Source organism: Sturnus vulgaris, unplaced genomic scaffold, assembly GCF_052056855.1.
Source record: "Sturnus vulgaris isolate bStuVul1 unplaced genomic scaffold, bStuVul1.hap1 Scaffold_192, whole genome shotgun sequence".
NCBI classification, from domain to species: domain Eukaryota; kingdom Metazoa; phylum Chordata; class Aves; order Passeriformes; family Sturnidae; genus Sturnus; species Sturnus vulgaris.
The window spans coordinates 9,307,630-9,333,571 of NW_028276155.1; the positions used below are offsets into that span (position 1 = coordinate 9,307,630).

At 49.5% G+C, this 25,942-nt stretch overlaps 1 protein-coding gene across 1 annotated transcript; it reads left to right on the forward strand.

Moving 5' to 3' along the window:
* Positions 1-24,044: 24,044 nt before the first annotated feature.
* Positions 24,045-24,962, forward strand: LOC148218310 (olfactory receptor 14J1-like). Its single transcript, XM_088157848.1, has one exon. The coding sequence runs from the start codon at positions 24,045-24,047 to the stop codon at positions 24,960-24,962; it is 918 nt and encodes a 305-aa protein (XP_088013974.1).
* Positions 24,963-25,942: the final 980 nt, after the last annotated feature.

A 25,942-nucleotide genomic window follows, 5' to 3' on the forward strand; every position in this document is an offset into this window, starting at 1 on the left:
GAGCCAGTGCTGCCGTGTGTGTGCCTGCAAGGATGCGGCTCCTGTGTGAGCTGGGGGAGAGGCCAGGGCTGCAGAGGGGGGATGTTGTTGGCAGGTGCATGAGGACGCTCTGGGACGCTGCCCTGGGGTGTCCAGCGCAGTGGGGATGGATCAGCCCCTGCTCTGCTGCTCCTTGCCAGGGTGTCCCCCTTGCAGGCACCTTGCAGAGCACCAGCCATGCTGTTTGTCCCCAGCCTGCCCATGGCCAGCCTGGGGCTGCTCCTGTGTTTTTCTGTGCTCCGCATTGGGCTGGCCAAGTGTTGTGGAGAGAGCCTGGCCAAGGAGCCTGGAGCCCCCAGGCCCTGCCCTGAGGCGTCAGTGCTGCCCCAGCAGTGCCCATGGCCTGTCCCTGCTGCAGCCCCGGCACTGCCACCCCCAGGGCTGTGCCCGGCCCCGAGAGCACTCAGGCCCTGCAGCAACACAAGGGCCAGGAGGGCAGTGGGGCAGTGGCACAGGAGCAGCACTGGCAACACCAAGTGCTGCTGCTGCTGCTGGGCACAGCTGCTGTACCAGCAGTGATCTGCCCCCAGCTCTGCACACAGACATTGCTGCTGCAGCTCCAGGGAACGAAACAAAAGGGGCATCTCTGGAGAAAACTTTGCTAGGAGAGAGATTCTTTAGTTCATTAAAGCCAGTGAGAGTGCAGCCCCTCATTGACACAGTCTAGGCCCACAGGGAAGGGGGAGAGACAGAAAATGAGAAATGGCACAAAGAATGACATTTCTTTGTAGACAGTATGAAAAAATTATACCCAAGAACCTCCACAATGAAAACAACGAGAAGTGCTAGAAATTATTTTTATTACAAGTGATTTAAAGAAATTGGCCCACAATCTAATGTTTGCAAAACCATCCAGTCATCAGTGTCCACACTGCAGCCTTGATCTCCTCGTTCCTCAGGCTGTAGATGAGGGGATTCAGGGCTGGAGGCACCACAGAGTACAGAACTGACATTGCCAGATCCAGGGATTGGGAGGAGACTGAGGTGGGCTTCATGTGAGAAAACACTGCAGTGCTTACAAACAGAGAGACCACAGCCAGGTGAGGGAGACAGGTGGAAAAGGCTTTGTGCCGTCCCTGCTCAGAGGGGATCCTCAGCACAGCCCTGAAGATCTGCACATAGGAGAAAACCATGAACACAAAACAGCCAAATACCAAACAGACACTAACAGTAATGAGCCCAATTTCCGTGAGATAAGATTTGGAGCAGGAGAGCTTGAGGATGGGTGGGATTTCACAGAAGAACTGGCTTAGGGCATTTCCATGGCACAGGGGAAGGGAAAATGTACTGGCCGTGTGCAGCAGAGCATTGAGAAAGCCACTGGCCCAGGCAGCTGCTGCCATGTGGGCACAAGCTCTGCTGCCCAGGAGGGTCCCGTAGTGCAGGGGTTTGCAGATGGACACGTAGCGGTCGTAGCACATGATGGTCAGGAGGGCAAGCTCAGATCCAAGGAAGAAGACAAGCATAAAAAGCTGAGCAGCACATCCTGCATAGGAGATGTGTCTGGTGTCCCAGAGGGAATTGTGCATGGCTTTGGGGACAGTGGTGCAGATGCAGCCCAGGTCGCTGAGGGCCAGGTTGAGCAGGAAGAAGAACATGGGGGTGTGCAGGTGGTGGCCGCAGGCTACGGCGCTGATGATGAGGCCGTTGGCCAGGAGGGCAGCCAGGGAGATGGCCAGGAAGAGGCAGAAGTGCAGGAGCTGCAGCTGCCGCGTGTCTGCCAATGGCAGCAGGAGGAAGTGGCTGATGGAGCTGCTGTTGGACATTTGCTCTGTCTTGGCGTGGGGATCTGTAAGAAAAGTAATCATGGAATAGTTCAGTTTGGAGAAGATTTTAAATATCCCAGCCCAGGTTGGTGTCACTTTCCCCCCATGGCCTGCCCAGGGCTCTGCTGCCTGGAGCTGTCCCTGCCAGCAGCTGCTTCCCTGTGCCCAGGGCTGGGCCCTGCCAGTGCTGCCAGAGCCCAGCCCAGCCCTGGGGGCTCAGCTCTGTCCTGCAGACCCCTCCCAGCACAGGGCACTGCCCAGGACCAGCTCTGCTTCTGCAGGCTCTGAGGGCAATGTCATAGCTATCCTGAGGAGGCTGGAAAAGTGACACTGATGCTGCCTGTGAGGGACCCTGGGCTAATTTCTGTCCGTGACTGCTTTATTAAAACCCAAGAAAAAAATATTTTATTTTTTCCAAACTGAACTTAGAAATTAATATCTATATGCAATTTCCCTTCTACACAACGAAGAGCAGTAGATTATAAAATCAGGATTTTCCTTTTTATGCAGGTCCTGCCTCACTGTGCTCCCTGTGTAATCTACCTAGAAACATTCTGGAGTTAAATCTTATGCTGGGAGCAGCAGATCTGAACAATTCAGCATCCTCACCACACAAGGAGAACACTTCCAAGCCTCACCAGCTGTCTCCTTCCACTCAGACCTTGTCCCCCAGTGCTGGGAGCAGCTCCCAGGGCTGGCTGAGAGCTGTCCCTGGCAGGCAGCAGAGTCCCTGCCCCAGCACAGCGCCCTGGGCTGCAGGACCCTGCTCTGCACCACAGCCCTGGGCACCCCTGGCTGCTCTACACAAGAGATCATCAGAGAATGTACTCACACAGTCTGCAGGCATTGGGATGTTCCAGCTTGAGGAGATCACTGCAGGAGCTGCAGCTGCATTGTCCTGCAGCCAGAGGCTTCCTGTGTCAAGGGCTGGGAGTGATTCTGCCCCAGTCACTTCTGAGCATCTTCCCAGCCCTGAGAGATTGAAGCTCTCTGTGCCTCTGTGCTGTGCCCGGGGTGGATGCAGGCAGTGCCCCAGCCCTGCTGGGCTGGGAGAAGAGCTGCTCATCAAGAGAAATGTGCTTTTGAAGCTCTTCTTGGTTACCAGGAGTTGTCTGTTTGCCAGGAGCTCTGCCCAGCTCATCAGCACAGACACAGCACAAGCACTTTAATGACCCTCTTGGGGTTGGGGCTGAGTCCCTTAACATCAGTCCCTGACAGGGAGATGAAGAAACCTGTCAAGAACTCCAAGTCTGAATCAAACTCCAAAGTTTCCTAAAGTTTTAATGGGTCCCACTGAGGGACACAACTGAGAAAGTGTCCCCAGGTTCCAGTCAGAGCAGGAAATTGGAGGCAGAGATGACAGGTGGGGACAAAGTGAAGCCAAATCTTGGTGCCCTGGGGCACAGCAGGGTCTGTGCCACCAAAGGTAGTGAGGACACACCTTGTCCTGAGCCTCCTGGCACAGCCCCAGCAAGGCTGGCCACTGTCACCCCTTGTCCTGCCCTCAGCATCCCCCCACATCCCAGTGGCCTCAGGGATCTGCTGGGACGAGTCCCTGGGGAGCCTTGGTCAGGAATGGCCCTGGGGGCTCCTTCATGCTCCCAGGGACTGCAGGTTTTTCAGAGGACTTTGGGTTATGCTTTTGCCTTGGAGTCTCTGAGAGCTTTGTGCAATCATGGCCTCCAATTATCTGCTTTAATTAGTCCCTTGAGAGCTTTGTATTGACACTCAGTGGGGCTCATTAATACTTTGAGATACTCAAGGTTTTAAATGTACTTTGGGGTTTTCTTTCCTCTCTGACTCTCTGACAGTTTTTTGGGCAATCCTGGCCTCCCATTCTCTCCTCCAAGGAGTCCATGAGGAGCCTGTGTTGGGGATGGACATCAGTGGGACTCATTAATGATTTGAGACACTTTGGGTTTTTCTTCTGACTTGGACTCCTGGAAAGGTTTCTGCAACTTCCTCTCAGGCCCTGAGGTTCAAGGGCTCAGCACCAAATGCACCACGGCGCTGATTGGGATCAAGCAAGTCCTGACAAACCATGGCTCTGCCTTGATTTCCCTCTGGTCTGGGGCAGTTTATTCTACTACAATTATGGAGAAATAACTCAAAGAGATTCTTAGAAATACACATTCCTATTTTAAAGAGTGTGTTTTATTTCTATTTTCTTTATGGAAGCATTTTGTAGTTGATATTGCTCCAGGGTTTCCCCTCAGGAGGTCTGGCCTGCTCACAGAAGCTGTGCCTTGAGGTCTGAGCCAGTGTGGACAACCTTGCTCCACATTCCCCAGCCCCATCGTGTCTGTCCTCACTCACCTGGGACCTGCTTTGCTTGGAGAGCTGGCTCCACTCAGGCCAAAAGGAGATTTTTTCCCCTTTTTTTTTTATTTTGAAGCAATTGAAAACTCCTGAATTTCCTCATTGAAAACAGACACTATCTCTTAGTGTGTGCTAGTGCAAGGTACAACCAAGCAGCTTCCCCTTCCCCAAGTCAGAAGCCTGCAAGGAATGTTTGAGACCTTTGGACTCCTTGGTTCCACAAGGCCTTGCTGGGTCACCATGCACTCTTGGCTCCATGAGGTTCTGCACTGTCACAATGGAGATTGGGGTCCATGGGACCCCACAGTGTCACAATGCTCTTTTGGGTTCCATGGGCCATGTTCTATCACAATGGACTTTTGGCTCCTCGAGGTTCCATACTCTCAACAATGGTCTCTGTAGTTCCAGAGTGTCACAATGGACTCTTGGTTCCATGAGGTTCTTCAGTGTCAAAATGGAATTCTTGATTCCACGGCGCCCCACAGTGTCACCATGGTCTCCTTGGTTCCACAAGGTCAGGCAGTGTCACAATGGCTCACAGGTTTCATGGGGTGCCACGATGTCACAGTCCATGAGTTCCATGGACTCGGTTCCATGAGTTTCCCCAGTGTTCCTTTGCTTCACCTGGCCCCGTGTGTCACAATGGACTCTTGGTTCCATGTGCCCCACAGTGTCACAGGGGTTTCCTTAGTTCTGTGAGGTTCTGTGGTGTCACAATGGATGTTTGGCTCCATGAGGCCCCACAGTGTCACAGGGGTCTCCTTTTCCCTGTATCACCCAGCAGCAAACCCCACTGGCAGGGCCAAATGCCTGGGAAGAAGGAGAAAGGGACATTTGGAGTGATGGTTTTTGTCTTCCCAGGGCACAGTGACGTGGGCTGGGGCCCTGCTGTCCTGGAGATGGCTGAACACCGGCCTGCCCATGGAAGGGCTGAGAGACAACAACCTCTGTGCATGGAACTGCAACAGCAGAGAGCTCAGGCTGAAGGCTGGGTTTAACAGACTGTCACCAGCACAGGAAACAGCAATGTGAGAGGAAAGATGTGTGCTCATGTCTTTACAAATCATTTGGTGGGTGAAGGGATGGGTGTTAAGGTGTTTGAAATGGGTCGTAACATTTCTACTGACTTTGGCCACAGGTTTGTTACCGGGCCCAGCCAGCTTGGCTCCTGACACAGACAAGGGTTTTCACTTGTTTGTACTGGGTTTTACCTATTTTTCTGGTTTGTAGTGATCCATACTGGTGTTTTCTGGTCTATACTGGTTTGTGCAGGTTACTACTGGTTTGCATTACACGGTTGGTTATTGCTTTATAATGGTTTTTACCACTTATACTGGTCCATACTGGTTTATACAGGTTTCAAGGTGCCATCAGAGCTGTCGTTCGTGGGGCAGTTCCTGGGGGTGAACCCCAAATCCTAGGGGGTGTGGCACCACCATGGCTGGGTGCTGGGCTGCCCTGCAGCGCCCCCTGCTGGCTGGGAGGACCTGGGGCTGTGCGAGCACCTCCTGGTGGCCGACCCCTGCAACTGTGAGTAGGTTGTACTGGTTTGTACTGGTTTGTGCTGGGATGGGGTTCAGGGGGTGCTGTGGCAGCGGTGGTGTTACTGGGTTGTACTGGCTTATACTGGGAGAGGGTTTGTCAGTGTCTGGGAGGACCTAGCACAGTGTGTACTGGTTGTACTGGTTATACTGGCCTGTACTGGGATGGGGTGCTGAGGGGTTACTGGTTTATACTGGGTTATACTGGGATGTGGTACTGGGAGTGACTGGTTTATACTGGTTTATACTGGGATAGGGTGATGGGGGTTACTGGGTTATACTGGATTATACTCAGATCAGGTGCTGGGATGTTACTGATTTGTACTGGATTCTACTGGGAAAGGGAACAGGGGTGTGTGAGTGCCCCCTGCTGGCTGGGAGGACCTGGTGGCCGACTGTGAGTTAAACTTTATATTGGGATGGGGTGCTGGGGGTCACTGGTTTGTACTGGGATGTGGTCCTGGGAGTGACTGGATTGTAGTGGTTTATATTGTGTTATATGGGGATATTCTGGATTTTCCTGGGTTAAACTGGGGTTTACTGGGTTATACTGGGAGGGGGCTTAGGGATGCTTGGCACTCCACTGGGAGCAACTTCTGGGGATGCTGGCTTTGCTGATTTATACTGGGATGGTGCTTGGGACCTACTGGGAGTGACTTCAGGTTGTGCTTACTCATTTATACTGGGAGGTGCTGCAATGGGCTCAGGGGCTCAGGAGTGGCTCCCAGTGCTTACTGGTTTATACTGGTGCCCTCCCAGTATAAACCTGGGAGCCCCAGGACCACACTGGGAATGGGTTTGGGTGCATGAGGCCTTACTGGTTTATACTGGGAGCTGCTGCCACAGGTCTCAAGAGCTCAGGAGTAGCTCACAGTGCTTACTGGTTTATACTGGTGCCTTCCCAGTCCACACCTGGGAACACTGCTAGGCACTTGCAGTCGGGCAGGACCTCAAGGCCAAGCTGGCCTTCACCAGGGCCTTGCTGAGCTGCAGCTTCTCCAACTTCTCAAACTGGCAACACTGCCTGGGGCTGCTGATGCCCACTAGGAACTATGACAAGGGCACTGCCCCCTGGAAGGCTGAAGGAAGGTGAGGGATTCCCAAAACAACTCCCACAATTTTGCGGGATCCCCAAAATTTTCCAGCCCCTCCCTCACCTAAAGAGGGAGCTGTTGGGTATTCTTGGGTTGAACTGGTAGACCTGGTGTTCCTAAATCCCCTTTGACTTTAAACGGTACACTTGAACTCCTGTATACCTGGGTGTCCCCACTGAGATATTGGGGTTTTCCCCACTGCCCCCCTGAGATTTTGGGGTGCCTCCTGTGCCCACACAGAGCTGGAGCTGCTGCAGAATACCATCTTCACCAACCCCATGCAACAAAGCACCTGGCTGTACCTGCAATGCATCCTCTCCCGAGGTAACTCAGGGCTCCCTCCTACCCCTGATGTCCTCACCTGCAGTTTTGGGTACCCCCTGAATGTTGGGGTGTCCCCCGACAGCCCCACAGCTGCCAAGGGTTATCTGTGTCCACGTCGACTGGGAGGACAGTGGCCATCATCTTCTCCTGGCCAATCAAGGTGAGTCAGGCCACTTGGGTGCCCCAAAAATCACCTGGGTACCCCCAGAAATCACCTGGATACACCTGGGTACCCCTTGCACACCTGGATCACCAAAAACCCCTGGGCCCTCCGAAAACTAGTGTCTCAAGCATCCTCATTGCTTTGACTGGGTAGACCTGGTGGCCCTAAACTTTATTACCTTTAAAGAGTAGACCTGCTGTATCTAAATTCAATGGGTCAGCACTGGAGTCCTCTTTATCCCCGTTATCTCTATAAATCCCTCCTAGTTGTCCCACAGTTTTCAGTGCTCTTAGTAACCCCAGTGTCCCTCCTTAGCCCTTCCCAGTGCTCCCAGTTTAATCAGTAACTCTTCCCAATCAAGCCCTATCAATGGGTAGACCTGGTGTCCCTAAATCCCTATTGACTTCACTGGGGTAGATCTGGTGTCCTTCAATCCCCTTTGACTTCAGTGGGCAGAGCCGATGTCCCAAAATTTTGGTGCTAAACATCCCAATTTTGGGCTTGGAATTCCCAGCTTTCAGGCTGAAAGAGGACATTTTTGGGTTTACCTGGGGGCACAGCTCCAGCATGGACAGCAGGTGAAGGATCAGGGATTCGGGATTGACCTCCAGGAATTCATCCAGGACATCCAGAGCATTGGCAATGCGATCCTGGAGTGGAAATTCCCAGAATTCAGCCTAAGATTTCCTCCAAATTTACTCAAATTTCCCTGTATTAAGTCAAATTTCCTCAAAAATCCCATTGATTTTAATGGATAGACCAGGTGTCCCTAAATACCTATTGACCTTAATGGGATAGACCTGGTGTCCATAAGGCCCTATTGATTTCATTAGTCATGTCTGATGTAAAAAAATGTGCATTGGGAGATTGATATTGCAAGAGATGAGGCAACTGAGAGATGTTGTAAAAGATGGTTTATGGCCTCGTGGTGTCAGTCTCATAGAAGGGTGAGACATTAAAGGTGTTACATCCAACAGCATAATATCAGAAGCTGCCTCATTCTTAGTTACAATGCCTTAAGTTCGTTTTTTAGCCAATCAAATACTTCTGTGAAGTTTGCCAGCATCCTTTTACACCAATCATTAATTGCTTTCCTTCTCATGGCTTTGCCACAATGCATCATTTTTGAACCAATCCTAGAACACTTCACAAACCTACATTGATAAACCTTAAACTTCTAACTAACTTTATAACAGGTTCTATTGCTAAACTTTACAATCTTTTACTATCTTACTTAACATACTGCTTTGCTTACAGAATGCATATTTCTATTTACTTAAAATATATTTCTACTTAAACTAAAAACTTACATTCTTGTTTTATATCAATTTTACTTTTAATGTTCTGATTGTCCAAGACTTCTCCAAGGTCTTAGGTCAAACCTTGTATCCATCTCAATCTCTGAGCCTGTATGCACAAGGCCCTGAGAGCTCTCTGTGCCTGCATTTCCCACACCACCTGTCATCTTTGCCTCCAATTTGCTGCTCACACTGGAACCTGGGGACACTTTCTCAGTCGTGGCCCTCAATGAGACCCATGAACGGTATCAGACACTTTGGAATTTGATTCTGACCAAATTCTTCAGAGGTTTCCTAGAAAACAACTGTTCTGCCTTGATTTCCCTCTGGTCTGGTCCAGTTCATTTGGAAGTTTTTCAACTCCAGTTATGGAGAAATATGACAAAGACCTTCTTAGAAATATCCATTCCAATTTTCAAGGGTGTATTTTATTACTGTTCTCTTTAGAGCAGAGGTGATTGCAGCATTCTGTGATTGATATTTGTGAGAAATGGATTTGTAAAGGATTCTCAAAGCCTGACTGAAAGCTCACACAGTCTTGTACATCTGGATGCAAACTCTGAGATAAGGTGTGCTGACTCAGAATGGCCCTGGAATAGAGAAGACATTTTAGAGAGAGATTGAACTAGAAACAAGTTTCAAACAATGGCCTTGCAAAAAGACCAGAAATTTTGGAGAATTAGAACTGTGAAAAGCCCATTGTGGCATGACCATGTGGATTAAAATACTAGGTGATTGATGTTAGAAGTATAAGCACCATTGTGTGGCAAAAGCTAATAGGCTGAAAACCATTTATAAAATATTGTAACCAGGAAATAACTTGGCTTCTGATGGAATGGCATTGAGTTTTGCATCTCTTATTTTTCACCATTCAGTGAGACTGATAATGGAAAAAAGTATTTTTAAAAATGCGCCTCTCTCTTGCCCCATTTCTGTAGAGCTGGGATTTTCCAACAGTGCTGAGTCCCTGGACATCAGTCCCTGAGAGGGAGCTGAAGGAAAACTTCTCAAGAACTCAAAATTAAATTGAAACTCCAAAGTCTCTTGAAGTTGTAATGGGTCCCACTGAGGGATATGACTCAGAAAGTGTCCCGAGGTTCCAGTAAAAGGTGGCAGTGATGACAGGTGGGGACAAGCAAGGGAAAGGTGTCTCTGATGCTGAGCACACCTGGATGTGTTTCAGGAATGCAAAGGGCCAAGGGCTGAGCCCCAGCCCCTGGCAAGGCAGATCCTGTCCCTCCCTCATTGCTCAGGGCTCTTCCCGGGCCACTGGGCTCTGGCCATGTGCAATGCCAAGGGCAGCACCATGGGGCGGCCCCTGCCAGGCTGCTGAGCAGGGACAAGGAGGCAATGAGGCCCCAGCACAGCAAGGCTCACTTGTCCCCTGCTGGCCTCAGGCCCAGGGCCAGCCTGCATGGCCCAAGTGCTGCAGGAGTTGGCTGTGTCAGGGCCTTTCAGCTGCTGCCCATCCCTGTGGCCTCTGCAGCCCAGGCTGTCCTACGGTGTCCATGCCCTGCGCCTCTGTCCCTGCAGGCTGTCGTCATCCCCCAGCTGCCCCACCTCGCTGGCCCCTTCCTTTGCTGACAGCTCTGCCTCCTGCCTGCCTCTGCCTGCACACACAAAGCCTTGGCCTTGACACCAAAAGAGTTCATTCAATTTTTACTGTGCCTGTGCAATTTAGTTGAGAAACAAGGTATTGAGGGGCTGCTTTCCCTGCAAGGGTGGTTGGAAGAGAAGACATCTAGCTCAAGGGTGCAGTGATAGAAATAGCAAGGACTGAACCTGGTAACCTGGGGTGGGTTTTATGGAAATGGTTAAGTTGTTATACACATGTAGTTGCTGAATATAAGCAACACACTTGTAGAATCACGTGTCCACATATGTTTAGGAGTTATTCCACATTGGAACTGAGGTCTGAAAGGAATGATGCCCTCTTTAGAACCAAATTAGTGTTAAATGTGTCTTATTCTGATATTTTGGAGATTTAATGACAGCAGGGCCTCACAGAACCAAGGAGTCAACTGTGACACTGTGGAACCTGAAGGTACAAAGGGGCCTTTTGACACTGTGGAAGCTCATGGAACCAAAATCCATTTTGACAGAGTGGGGCCACATGGAATATATGGTCCCTTGTGTCAGTGCAGAACTGTTGCTGAGAGTATGAAAGCTCATGGAACTAGAAGTCCATTGTGACCAAGGGGCCATTGTGACACTGGGGAACCTCATGGAACCAAGGGTCCATTCTTGCACTGTGGGAACTCATGGAACCAAAGGCCTATTATGACATTGCAGGACCTCATGGAACAATGGAGACTATTATGAAACAGAATCACAGAATTAATGAAGTTGGAAAAGATGTTTGAGATCATCAAGCCCAACCTATGACCTAACGTCACCTCAATAGGGCTCATTATCCCAATAAAGACCTTCAATAGATTCACCTTGGCCAGTCAATAGTGGCCCAGAGGCTACACCAAATGTGGACAGTGGTCACAAGTGTTTTAGACACATATAAGCTTAGTTCATTTGCATATCAAGGGTTAAACCTCCAATTACAGCTTCAAGTAATGAAGTCATATTCTGCCAGCTCGCCCCCCCCCCCCCCCCCCAATTCACTTTTGTTTATACTTTTCAGAGCCTGAGGCTGTAGGGTATCCTTGAGTTTCAGGCCTAGAGGAATTGTTTTGTCTGATCTAAATGTAAAGAAAATTAACTAACACATTATCTAGAGTTTAGAGTTATGCACTAATGCAGTACAGGATTTGAAAAATATAAAGGCTAAAATCTTAAGGCATCACAGGCCTCACTGAACCAAGGGGCCACTGTGACACTTTGCCGACCCATGGAACCAAGGAGTCCATTGTGACACTGCAAGGTCTCATGGAAGCAAGGAACCATTGTGACACTCTGGGGACTTGTGGGGCCAAGGGGTGATTGTGTCACTGTGTGGCACCATTGAACCAAGGAGTCCATTGTGACACTACCGGGCCCCATGGAACTGAGGATTCATGGAACAGTGCTGGACCCCATGGAACCAGAGGTCCATTGTGACACTGTGGGGCCTCATGGAATCCTGGAGGCCATGATGACACTTTGAGGCCTCGTTGAATCAAGGGGCTCTGCAGGACCTTGTGGAACCAAGGAGACCCTTCTGCCATTGTGAGTCCCCATGGAACCAAGGGTCCATTGGGATACTGTGGCACCAAGGAGACCCCTGTGACTCTGCAAGGGCTCATGGGAGCAAGGGACCATTGTGACACTGTGGAGCCCCATGGAAACAAGAGACCAGTGTGACACAGCTGGGCCTCATGGAATCAAGGATCCAATATGACAAAAACATTGTGACACTGCAAGGTCCCATGGATCCAAGGAAAGAGGTAACAGGTCTGGTTGGCTTGGCCTGACTGGTCCAACTGCCCTTGGCATGTTGAGATTCTCTTCTCAAGTGCTCCTGAAACACTGCAACTCTGGGCTTTCCTTCAAATGGAAAGGAACTGTCCTCACTAAAGTATTCAAGGCCAAAATGGGATTCCACCTCAAATATTCCCTATATCCAGGGATTGCTTCCAGGAAAAAGCTGTCTTTACCAAATGGTTTGGCTGACCTTGGCCTCCTGAGGGTCAGCTCTCACCTGCCTTGCATAAACTAGGGTGTGCTTTCCTTTCTATGAAAAAGAACTGGCCCTGTCCTCCAGGCAGAAAGGGCTGAGATGGGGATTGCACATTCAAAATTTCAAATATCCCAGGGTTGCTCCCAGACAAACCTGCCAGGACAGACAGGTCTGCCTGGCACTGGCCTCTGGTTGCTGCAGTTCATCAGCCCCTGAAACACTGGGGATCTGTTGTTTCCATCTTGTGGAGACCATTGGGAAACTTTGGGGCCTGATGAAATGAAGGGACTGTTGTGAACACCTTGGAGACCCTGTGGCACCAAGGACATCACTGTGGCACGGCTGGGCCGCATGGACCCAAAGGGCTGGTGTGAAGCAGCAGGGCTTTGTGGAACCAAGAAGACATTTTTGCATTACAGGGCCTGGTGCAGCTGAGCTGTGTGACTCTGCAGGGCCAGGACACGTTCCAGCAGGTGTGTGCTGCTGTGCCAGTCCCCTGGCAGGAATTTCAGACAGGCAGGTGCAGCACTGAGGAGCTTGGTCTGTGGCCTTGGTGGCATGGCCAGTGTGAGAAGGTGCCCCAGGGCTTTGAGCATCCCTCCAGCCTCTTCCATCAGCCACTTCCAGACCTGGGCACTCCCCCCAGTTTCTTGGTCTATTTGTTCTGTGCTTATCTCCTTCCTCCTGCCCATTTCAGCACTGCTCTAGGGGCAGCATCAGCCCTACCCGGGCTCCCTCCTCACCCAGCCCTTGGCAGAGCCCAGAGCAGGGCTCTCTGTCATCCCTGGCACGGGATGTGGGTGCTGGGACTGGACACTGAGGTGTGGAGTGGACACTCTGGTGGGGAACATTTGCCCACCCAAAACACTCCCTGTGCTGTGCCGTGTCTGATGAGGGGATGTGGGGCCTGTGCTGGCCAGGGGGGCTGTGCTGCCTCAGGGACAAATGACAGGCATGAGCCACAGCACAACGACCAGGAGGTGGAAGTGAGGACAAACTACACAGGAGGAATTCAGAAATCTGCCCTGACCGTGTGTTCATGTGTTTAGGAAAGGCAAAGCTCAGCTGGAGCTGATGGAGGCTGCAGACAACATCCAGAGCAAAGTCAATTCATTGCTGTGTTAGAATTCAAATTGCAAGGGTCTGTAAGGCAAAGCTTAGAACTAAATACAGTTAAGTAGAGATAGATTTAGCTTTAGAATTTAAAATATAGAAGAAATAAAGGTACTTACAAATGTAACAAGAAGTTTTAGAGTGCAGCAATGTAAGTTTGTGTTTCAGAATATAATTAGCTAAGAAAGTTCACTCTGTATTGTGAGTCAATAAAACGAAATATCTTAGTATTGACTTAGAAAGAGAAATATCTCTGTTGACAGTGTTTTATTTTTTAATTAATCCTTAAAAGACCTTGTAACCATAAGTGTTGTGACTTCTAAGCCATGCTGTGACCATCTGTAAGATAAACTTACCCTTTCTGCCTAGATAGAAAAGAAAAAATAAACCACACTTTCTAAAGCAACTCAGAAGTCCCATCTCTCTGCTTCATTCAGAAAAAGAAAAAATCGCCACCAAAATTGTAACATAAAAACAATAAGCCCACACTTAAAAAATATGTCATTAAAAACAATAACCACACGCTTTAGAAATATAACTTAGAATAAACCTGCACCTGGGGACACTTTCTCAGCCGTGCCTCAGTGAGATCCATTAGAACTTCAGGAAACTTTGGACTTTGAATCTGACTTCGAATTCTTGAGATTCTTCAGAGGTTTCTTTTCCTCCTTTACCCTATTTTTGCCCACCTGATATAATTGTCAGCAATTTTCTGCTGTATTTCAACCCTTGGGAAACCTTCTCCTTTATGTTTATCCATGGGACTCACTAAAAGTAAGAGAAATTTTGGAGTTTGAATCTGACTTGGAATTCTTGAGAGGTTTCTTCAACTCCCTCTCAGGGACTGATGTTCAGGGACTCAGCCCCAACCCCGAGAGGGTCATTAAAGTCCTTGTGCTGTGTCTGTACTGCTGAGCTGGGCCGGGCTCCTGGCAAAGGCAGCACTGCAGAGAAAGAGCCAATATTTCCAAAATATTATTTGGAGCTGCTTGGCAGCACCAAATGCACCACGGGGCTCATTGGGATCAAGCAAGTCCTGACAAACCATGGCTCTGCCTTGATTTCCATCTGGTCTGGTTAGGAAGATTTTCAACTCCAGATATGAGAAATACTTCAAAGACATTCTTATAAATATCAATTCCTATTTTTAGGGGGTATTTTATTGCTGTTCTCTTTGGAGCAGAGATGATTGCAGCATTCTGTGATTGATATTGATCCAGGGTCTCTCTTTAGGAGGTCTGGTAAAGAGGAATTTCTTTTTTTTTTTTTTTTTAAGCAATCTAAAACTCATAACATTCCACACTGCAGACACACTCCTCAGGTGTGTGCCAACCCAAGGTGCCACCAAAACCACTGCAGAGCTGCCCTGGGCCAGCTGTGAGGGTGGATCATCATCCCAACCTGCCTTGGGCCACTGCCAGGGGCTGTGGCCATGGGCACTGCACTGACCCCACTGCTGGGTTGGGTGCCACAGCAACTGGGAGAAGTTCAAGTTTGCTTGGAAACTGGGGAGCACTGGGACATACTGGGGAACACTGGGAACGCTGTGGGAGACATTGGGAGATACTTGAGTGATACTGGGGTGGACTGGGTGTCAGGATCTGCTGTTAATGCAGACAAGAGTAGTGATGGTTTGTTTTTATCTCAGGGGCGCAAAAGACAACAGCAGGGGACGAGTCAGTTTGTTCAAAGCAGAAATGCACTTTTATTGAGTGCCAACAACTCAGTTTTGCGATTGAGGGAGAGTTAAAGGAAACAAAGTAAGGAGAGAGAGAGAAAGGGGGGAATAGGGAATAGCTACCGACAGACGAGACCGATGTCCTCGTGGTCTGGCCCAATAGACTCTGGTGTCCTCGTGGTCCCAGCCAATAGGCTCGTCTTCTGTGGGGAGATCTCAAAGGCTTCTCCAGAGGATCACTTTCTTATAGTCCTTTTCCAAAGCAAGTGGCATCTGGTCAAGAGGTGGGGAGATCTATGGGCCACTGTGAGGTGCTCAAGACAGAACATGCAGTGGTGCTCCGAGAAGCAGCTGTAGGTGCAGTACCTGTTTAAAGGCACTGTACCATGGGCAGCGCAGCAAGCACAGAGCACCAGCAAACAGTCCCTTGGCCAGCATCCACCTCGGCCAGGCCAGAACTCCTGTCCAGAAGCGGGTGGGGGTCCTTGGGACAGCCTCTATCCTCATGACGGTCATGAAGCAAATGAGGGAATCTCTGGACCAACTCTTGCAAGAGCCTTTGCTCCCCATTTTTCTATTCTGTCACAATGGTCTCCAGTGCTCTATGAGGCCGCAACTTGAAAAATGAAACAATGGACATTTGCTTCTGTGACAAGTGCTAAAAGATTCGTGTTAATCACAAAAGCATTGGGGTTTCTATAAACCAGAATACTAAGCTCTGAAGTGAAGCATTGACACTAGATAAAGGAAATTATATGATTAAATAATTCTGTTTAAAATCACCTTGTTATGTTATATTATGTTGCATTATGTTACATTACATTATATTATGTTTTTTAAATAAGTTGTATCAGCTACCAGCTTGTGAAATCGGACTTCCTAAAAAGCCCTTCCTGCCTTTGTCTAAGCAATACTGACTATCCCAAAAACCAGACTCCCGGAACTTCCCTGGTGGTCATCTACAAGGACCGGATGGCTATCTGTGACTGATTATCACCCAAAGGCTTTGTGAATTTGTGAACAACGAGAACCCACAGTATAAGAAGAGGCTGCAAACCAAGGTTTGGTGGAGCGTGGAGTGGGCGGTGACCCCTCACGTTCCCCAGCACACTGCTTGCTCTTTCTATATCAAATAAAGCAATCTAAAATTTTGCTGAATATTGAGACTTTTGTCTCTCATTTATAACACTTCCATGAGATTCCACGGTGTCACAATGGTCTCCTGGCTTCCATGGGTTTACAATTGACACTTGGTTCCCCAAGATTCCACGGCGTCACTGTGCTCTCCTGTGATTCATGAGGCTGTGCTGTGTCAAAATGGACATTTGCTTCCTTTAAGGCTGGAGATGTCCCAGTGGCACTGGGTTTCCATCAGGCCACTCTTTGTCACAATGGAGCTTTGGTTCCATGAGATTCCACTGTGCTGCAATGTTCTCCAGGGTGCCATGAGGCTGTTCATTGTCGCAGTGGAGCCTTGCTTGCACGAGCCTTGGCACAGTCCCAGGCCCTGCCATGTCACAATGGATACTTGCTTCCATGAGATTCCATTGTGCCACAGTGCTCTCCCAGATCTCACGAGGCCTTGTTCTGCCACCGTGGAGTTTTGTTTCTACTAGGCCTGGCAATATTTCCATGGCCCTTGTGTTCCATGTGGCCCCTCTCTATCAGAATTGACCCTTGGTTCCGTTGCGTCACAACGCTCCCTAGGTTTCCATGACCTGCCCTGTGTCTCAATGGACGCTTGATTCCACAAGAGCTGGCAGTGTCCCAATGGCACCTGTCTCCTATTCAGTCCCACTTTGTCAAAATAAAGCCTTGGTTCCATGAGATTCCACTATGTTACACTGTTCTCCTTATTTTCCTGAGCATCTGATGTGTTCACAATTGACCTTTGTTTCCTTGAGATTTGATTGCATCACAGTGGTCTCCTTGGTTTCATAAAGCCCACATTTGTCACAACAGTTCCAGGATATTCAGTTGCAACAAAATGGTCTCCACCACTCTATCAGGCTGCACTGTGAAACTGTGGACACTTGGTTCCATGAGATTCCATTGGGTAACCATGTTCTTCTTTGCTCCATTAGGCCTGGCTCTGTCACAATGGATGCTTGCTTGCATGAGCCTTGGAAATGTCCCATTGGCACCTGGGTTCCATTAAGTCCTGCTCTCTTGAGAATCTACCAGTTCTTCCAGGACATTCCATTGCCTCACAATGGTCTCCATGGTTCCCTGATGCCCTGCTGTCTCACAATGCAGACTTGGTTTCTTGAGATTCCCTTGTGTCACAGTGGTCTCCTGTGTTCCATTCGGCCCAGTTGTGTCACAATGGACACTTGGTTCCATGAGCAGTGGCAGTGTCCCAGTGGCACCTGTGTTCCATGACACCCTGCTGTGTTACACCTGACAGTTTGTTCCATGAGTATCCATGGAGTCCCAAGAGTCACTTGGGTTCCATGAGGCCTCTCTATTTTGACAATTGGCACTTGCCTCCATCAGATTCCATTGTCCCACAATGTTGTCCTGGGTTCCAAGAGGCCCCATTTTTTGTGACTTGATCTGTCACAACAGACCCTTGGTTCCATGAGATTCATTGGTGTCACCATGGTCTCCTTGGTTCCAGGAGCCATCACAATGTCACAACAGAGCCTTGGTTCCATAAGGTTCCTGCAGCAGGACTTCCCCTATGGCTCAGCAGAGCTCATCTGTTCTGTCCATCAGCTGGGCCATCACTCAGGGCATCTTCCCCCTCTCAGGAATTGCTGAGATAACCCAGGCCGGACATCTGTCCTGTCCTGAGTTCTCTCTGGTGCCAGGGAGGTGGAATTCCCAGCTGGCCATGAACATCTGGCCTTGAGAGCAGCCTGAAGGGATATAAGCCTTGAATTTCTGAGTGACACACACTTCATTTTATGAACTATAAAAGCTACACAACATTTTCACCAAGCAGAAATCTTCTGCATAGTCCCTGCAAACGGGTAGGGCTTCTCCCCCAAGTCTGGATGCATCTTGGTGGTTCCTTTTCTGGAAGCTGAGTGAAAGGGCTCCATGTTACTCCCTCATCAGTTTGGTGCTAAGTTACATTGACTGCTGATCTCTGCTATTTCTTCACTAGCTGTAATATAGGAAACTTCATTGTGCACTGTGTTTGTATCTACCTGTACTTCTTTTATTTATCCTGTGCAGTAAGTAGTCCATTTAAAGTCTCTTGTCTGTTAATCTTGAGTCCATTCAGTAAATAATTCATTTTATAATAGGCCTAATCAGCCATTCTAAAGAACATGAGAGCAAGAGCAATTTGGGGTGCAGGTCACCTGAAACAGAGCTACTACTAGAAACCTGAGCATAAAGCAGGACTTCCACTCCATTCAAAATGTATTTTATTTAAAAACAAAAAGAGTGAATATCTTTTTTACCATTTATTCTTTTCCAGTTTATGGATTTATATCAGCAATCTCCAGCTATATTGATCCCCAGCACCTCCTAATGCAGTCTGAACAGATATGAAATCAAGACCCTTCATGGCTGACAATCAATGACACTTTGTCCTTGCCCCTACCCCACCATTTCCCCCATCCAACTCCCAGGACTCAGAGCAGCCTTGTGCAAATCTGAACTTTCTCCGCTCGCTTTGAAGCAAAAATCAAATGGATAAGAGCTTAGCTGAGAGAGAGAAGCTGTACATATAATGATTACAGTAAAGGCGTATAGAAAGTGATTCTATGGGGTCCTCCACTGTCACATGAACCCTTAGTTCCATGGGGGCCCTGCAGTGTCACAAGGGTCTCCTTGGTTCAGGGGTGCCTGTGGCAGGACGTCCACCCACCCTTACCACAGACAGTCGGTGCATAAAGAGATACCCCGGGCTGAGAGACCCAGCAAGGGATCATCTCTGGTGCCTAAAGGGCTCAGGCCTCAGCTCAGAATCAACATCTTAGTCTGGGGAGCAGATGTGGGAAGAGAGAAAAGAAATATTCTTGACTGAGAGACACTGTTTTACAAACTAAGAGACATGAGTTATCACAGAAGCAGAAGCCACCACATGCACACTCTGAAGGTGTAAAGGGCTTCTTCTTGTAGTTTGCACACAGATTCCATGGTTACTTCCCTGGGGATTGAGGGAAAGGATCTGTATTTGAGACTCCACCAACAGTTGGATGGTAAGATACAATGAATCCTAAGTTATATTATATCTTTGCTAGCTGTAATATTAAGAGGTACCTTTAACCTTGTGCTGTATATACCTGGTAGAAGTCTCTTTTTGTCCTTATTTCTGTGTAGTATTAGTTTAAGTCTTATGTCTGTTAGTTTTCTGTCTATTAAATAAAGAATTCATTCTATAATAGACTGAATCAGCCTTTATTAAAGATATTGCAAATGAGAGTGAATTTTTGGGTGCTGACCACCTCAATAAAGACACTGCCTTCTGCCAGAGGCCTGGACAAAGGGCAGGGACTTATCTAACCCCCCACAATTGCCCCTCGTAACCGTGCCACACAGTGCCACAATTGCCCCTTGGCCTGGCAAGCCACTGTAGTGTCAGAATGGATTCCTCAGTTCCATGGGGCTGCAAAGTGTTGCAATGGCCCTTTAGTTTAAAAATGCCTCAAACTTTTAAAATAGCCTCCATGCTTTCATGAGGTCCTGCTGTGTCACAATGGACCCTTGGTTCTGCAGTGTCAGAATGCCCCCTTGGTCCTTTGGAGCCTCACAGTGTCACTCTTGTGCCCTTGGTTCCATGAGTCCCTGCAGTGCCACAATGGTCTTTAGGTTAGATGAGCCCTCAAAGTGTCATCATGGTCTCCATGGTTCCATGAGGCCTCACTGCTTCAAGACGGCCTCATTGGTTCCATGATGCCCAGTAGTGTAAATAATGATCTCCTTGGTTCCATGGTGTCAGAATGGACCCTTCATCCCATGGAGCCCCACACTGACACTGTGGTCCCCTTGATTCCATGAGGCCCTGCTGTGCTAAAATGGCCCCTTGGTTAAGCAAGGCCCCGCAGTGTCATAATGGACCTTTGGTTCCATAAAGCCCCACTGTGACACAATTGGGCCCTTGGTTCCGAAGGGGTGGCACTGTCACAACGGCCCCTTTGTTTCATGGAGCACCACAGTATCAGAATGGTCCCCATGCTTCCACAGGGCCCCCAGTGTAACAACAGACCCTTTGTTCCATGAGGCTCCACAGTGTCACAATGGACTCCTTGGTTCTGTCAGGCCCTGCTGTGTCACAATGGCCCCTTGGTTCCATGAGACCTTTCTCTGTCACAATGACCTTTTGGTTCCAGGCGTTTCTGTGGTGTCACAATGGTCTCCATGGATCTGCACTATCACAATGGACCATCAGTGCCATCCGGCCCTGCTGTGTCCAAATGGATTTTGGTTTCAAGCAGCCCCACAGGGTTAAAATGGCCCCTTGGTTCCATGGGATTCTGCTGTGTCACAATGGAGCCCATATGCCATGAGGTTCCACAGTGTCACAGTTGACTCCTTGGGTCCCTGAGGCCACAATGTTACCAAATCTCTGATATATATGAATAAAACTCTTTGAAACTAATCTGGTGTTAAAAAGGGTATAATTTATTCAGGCCTGAGGTCCAGGAAAGGATAACACCTAACCTTATGTGGACATGTGATTCTAAAAGCGTGTGGCTTATCTTCAGTCACTACATGTGCATTACAATTTACCCATTTCCATAGAAGTCATGCCTATTTCCCAGTTATAGTCCGTGATTTTTCTATCACTGCAGCCTTGAGCCAGATGTCTTCTTCATTTCTTCCAACTGTCCAATCTGGGAAAGCAGCCCCACAAAGCCTTGTTTTTCTGCTGAAAGTTCATAAGCACATGAAGTTCACAGGAACATAGGCACAGTAAAATATGAATGAAATATTTTGGTGTCAAGCCCAAGGCTTTGTGTGGGCAGGCAGAGGCAGGCAGGAGGCAGAGCTGTCAGCAAAGGAAGGGGCCAGCGAGGTGGGGCAGCCGGGGGATGACGACAGCCTGCAGGGACAGAGGCGCAGGGCATGGACACCGTAGGACAGCCTGGGCTGCAGAGGCCACAGGGATGGGCAGCAGCTGAAAGGCCCTGACAGAGCCAACTCCTGCAGCACTTGGGCCATGCAGGCTGGCCCTGGGCCTGAGGCCAGCAGGGCACAAGTGAGCCTTGCTGTGCTGGGGCCTCATTGCCTCCTTGTCCCTGCTCAGCAGCCTGGCAGGGGCTGCCCCATGGTGCTGCCCTTGGCATTGCACATGTCCAGAGCCCAGTGGCCCGGGAAGAGCCCTGAGCAATGAGGGAGGGACAGGATCTGCCTTGCCAGGGGTTGGGGCTCACCCCTTGGCCCTTGGCATTCCTGAAACACATCCAGGTGTACTCAGCACCAGAGACACCTTTCCCTTGTTTGTCCTCACCTGTCATCACTGCCTCCATTGTTCTGCTCTAACTGGAACCTGGGGACACTTTCTCAGTTGTGTCCCTCATTGGGACCCATTAAAACGTCAAGAAAGTTTGGAGTTTGAATCTAACTTGGAGTTCTTCAGAAGTTTTTTGAACACTCTCTCAGGGACTGAGTCTGATGCAAACAAGCACAAAGCCCTGAGAGGGTCATTAAAGTCTTTGTGCTGTCTCTGTGCTGATGAGCTGGACTGGGCTCCTGGCACAGAGGTAGCTCCTGGCAACCAAGAAGAACTTCAAAAAGACATTTCTCTTGATGAGCAGCTCCTCTCCCAGACCAGCAGGGCTGGGGCACTGCCTGCAGCCACCCCGGGCACAGCACAGAGGCACAGAGAGCTTCAATCCGTCAGGGCTGGGAAGATGCTCAGAAGTGCCTGGGGCAGAATCACTCCCAGCCCTTGACACAGGAAGCCTCTGGCTGCAAGACAATGCAGCTGCAGTTCCTGCAGTGATCTCCTAAAGCTGCAACATCCCAATGCCTGCAGACTCTGTGAGTACAACTCTCTGAGTATTTCTGGTGTAGGGGAGGTGAAATTCTCATGAAGTTCTGACATGTTGAGTGCTTCTGATAAATCATGGAATATTTCCAAAACAAGTATTTTGATAAAAATGAGGAAATTTCCTAAGACTCTGTATTCAGTTTCCTACTATTGGAGAATGGCAGGGAGACGGGGTATAAATATTAAAGGTATTCTAAATTTTGACAAATGCCTCAAACATTGTTATATTTAGTGATCAATAGGTTCACAGGAGATTCATGATGTGCTCCCAGCCTCTCTGCTCATGCACAGCACCAGCATCCCCTTTGCTGGACCTATCAGGCTCAGTCTGACCTGTCCTTTCTCTAAGCTGCAAACAGAACCTGCCCCCAGCCAGTGTCCTGCAAACAGGCAGGGTTCTGTAGGGCCAAGGAGAGTGCACAGATTTGGGGTCTGTGAGTGCTGATGTTGGAGTCAATAAGTCACGAGTCTCTCTGATTTCTTCAGAGAGAAATCAGAGTTCAGGGATTGAATTAAAGTCTTTGAATGGAATAAGTGAATAGTTGGAGTGAATAAATAAGTAAGTAAATAGAATAAGTTTTAAGTGGTTTTAGTGAGTAAAAGGTCTTAGAGGCCAGAGAAGTAGTACATGTTCTAGTGAAGGTTGAAAAACATACTAGTGTTTCCTTCGAGGCTCCAAGAACCGGGCTTCAGAAGAATATTGCTTACATTTTTTAGTTAGAACAAGATAGGCCATGAACGTAGTCTATACATAGTCTGGTGTGCGAAGAAACTAGAATTCTAATAAGTTAAAAAGTAGTAGTCCGAGTTTATGTCTTAACTACTTGGAAAGTTTCTATAAAAGAAAATGCATCAGGGAGAGCTGGTGCTCTTTGCCATGGCTTTATGCCATGTGCATTTTGCCATTGCATTTTGCCACTGCAGTTTTGCCATTGCTTTGCTTTACTTTGTTTTGCTTTTGAGACTAATGTGCTTCTACAATAAATAACTTTACAGAAAGTATTAGCTACCTTGCTTTTTACACAAAAGGAGAATAAGCCTGACAGTGTGGGTGCACAAGAGGCACCCGGAGGTTTTCCTAAACCTCACATGCTGGAAGGGAGAGATTAGGCACAGGGAAACACCTGCAGGAGAAAAATCCCCAGGACACAGAAAGTGTATCAGGCAATGAGAGAAAACAAACACAGAAATGTTGTGGCAGGGAGAGTTCAGAGATCTCCATAGGATCCCCTGCAGTGCAGCCCCTCCCTCTGAACAAGCCCCCTCCCTCCTGTCCCCCAGCCAAGCCTCTGCCCTCAGGGCTGGGGGTCCAAGGTGTGGAGCCCCTCCTGTGCAGGCAGAGCTGCAGCAGAGCCGTGGGGCAGCTGTGCAGCCCCGGCCCCAGTTCCCTTTGCAGAGCACAGGGCTGGGAGCAGCTGCCCGGCACTGGGGGCTCTGGGAGGGGGCACAGCTGGCTCAGGGTGACGCTGTCCCCAGTGCCCGGTGGTGGGCAATGCTGTCAGTGCAGCCAGGGAAGGAGCTGGATTTGCCTTACTCCAGTGCCATCACTGGGACACTTGGAAGTGTCTCTGAGATTTCAGTCCAAGCTGGGAGCTTCAATCCAGGATGCAGACCTGTCCTAGAGCATCTTTGTGTTATCTGAAAACCCACGGGGAAAGGCAGAAGTGTTCTGACAGTGAAAATTCTGTTAGGGTGGTGAAATGAGCAATGTGAGTCCTTGGATACAAAAATGGTGCTGGGCTGTGGTGGATACATTGCTGTCAGCAATATCTGCTGATCTTTAAGGAAAACAGGGCAGTGCGAACATCCTCCATTTGAGAAATATGAAAGCCTGAAGAAACTCTGAGCGGAATAAAGTGACAGATTATTTTCCCTCAGTCTCCACTGATCATCTTGCCTCAGGGAACCCACTCTGTTCTACCAGAGGGCAGCAAAAATGATGAGGGTTTCTGATATCCAAGAATACCAGGAGAGACGTGGGGGGAGCTTAAAATACAAACCCTCAGAACTCTGAAACAGCAAAGTGTATCTGTGTGTGGTCCAGGGGAGGGTGTATGGGATATGGCTTTGATTTTGGTACAGCCATCTCCTCTAACTCCTCAATAACATTTTCTCCATGACCAGGTCCCCATATCCAGAGACACCAAATGTCCAACAGCAGCTCCATCAGCCACTTCCTCCTGCTGCCATTGGCAGACACGCGGCAGCTGCAGCTCCTGCACTTCTGCCTCTTCCTGGCCATCTCCCTGGCTGCCCTCCTGGCCAACGGCCTCATCATCAGCGCCGTAGCCTGCGGCCACCACCTGCACACCCCCATGTTCTTCTTCCTGCTCAACCTGGCCCTCACTGACCTGGGCTCCATCTGCACCACTCTCCCCAAAGCCATGCACAATTCCCTCTGGAACACCACGACCATCTCCTACTCAGGATGTGCTGCTCAGCTCTTTTTCTTTGTGTTCTTCATCTCAGCAGAGCTTGCCCTCCTGACCATCATGTGCTACGACCGCTACGTGTCCATCTGCAAACCCCTGCACTACGGGACCCTCCTGGGCAGCAGAGCTTGTGCCCACATGGCAGCAGCTGCCTGGGCCAGTGCCTTTCTCAATGCTCTCATGCACACGGCCAATACATTTTCCCTGCCCCTGTGCAAGGGCAATGCCCTGGGCCAGTTCTTCTGTGAAATCCCCCAGATCCTCAAGCTCTCCTGCTCCAAATCCTATCTCAGGGAAATCTGGATCATTGCTGTTAGTGCTTGTTTAGCTTTTGGCTGTTTTGTGTTCATTGTTTTCTCCTATGTGCAGATCTTCAGGGCTGTGCTGAAGATCCCCTCTGAGCAGGGACGGCACAAAGCCTTTTCCACCTGCCTCCCTCACCTGGCCGTGGTCTCACTGTTTATCAGCACTGGAACATTTACTCACATGAAGCCTACCTCCATCTCCTCCACATCCCTGGATTTGTCACTGTCAGTTCTGTACTCGGTGGTGCCTCCAGCCCTGAACCCCCTCATCTACAGCCTGAGGAATCAGGAGCTCAAGGCTGCAGTGTGGAGGCTGATGACTGGATGATTTTGGAAACATTAAAATGCTGGCCAGTTTCTGCAAATCACTTGTAATAAAAGTCATCTTTGATACTTCTTGATGGTGTGGTTGTGGGGTTATTTTTCTTTTGATTCAATTTGATCATAGTGTCCTCAAGAAAACCAATTGTTTGTTCCATTTCTCATTTTAATTCTCTCCAACTTTGCTGTGGCCACAGACTGCACCATAAAGGAGATGTGCTCTTGGTGGTTTAAATTAAATAAAGGATCTCCCAGCAAAGACTTCTCCAGAGATGCCCCTTTTCTTCCCTTCTCTGGAGCTGCAGCAGCAATGTCTGTGTGCAGAGCTGGGGGCAGATCAGCGCTGGCACAGCAGCTGTGCCCAGCAGCAGCAGCACTTGGTGTTGCCAGTGCTGCTCCCGTGCCACTGCCCCGCTGCCCTCCTGGCCCTTCTGTTGCTGCAGGGCCTGAGTGCTCTCGGGGCTGGGCACAGCCCTGGGGGTGGCAGTGCCGGGGCTGCAGCAGGGACAGGCCATGGGCACTGCTGGGGCAGCGCTGACGCCTCAGGGCAGGGCCTTGGGGCTCCAGGCTCCTTGGCCAGGCTCTCTCCACAACACTTGGCCAGCCCAATGCTGAGCACAGAAAAGTCCTGGGAACAGCCCCAGGCTGGCCGTGGGCAGGCTGGGGGCAAACAGCATGGCTGGTGCTCTGCAAGGTGCCTGCAAGGGGGACACCCTGGCAAGGAGCAGCAGAGCAGGGGCTGATCCATCCCCACTGCGCTGGACACCCCAGGGCAGCGTCCCAGAGCGTCCTCATGCACCTGCCTACAACATCCCCCCTCTGCAGCCCTGGCCTCTCCCCCAGCTCTCAGAGGAGCCAGATCCTTGCAGGCACACACACGGCAGCACTGGCTCAGGAGCCCCTGTTTGCATTGCACACAGCAGGCTCAGCACCCCCATGGTGCTGCTGTGGGGACATGGAGCTGAGTGAGCACAAATGCCATCAGCC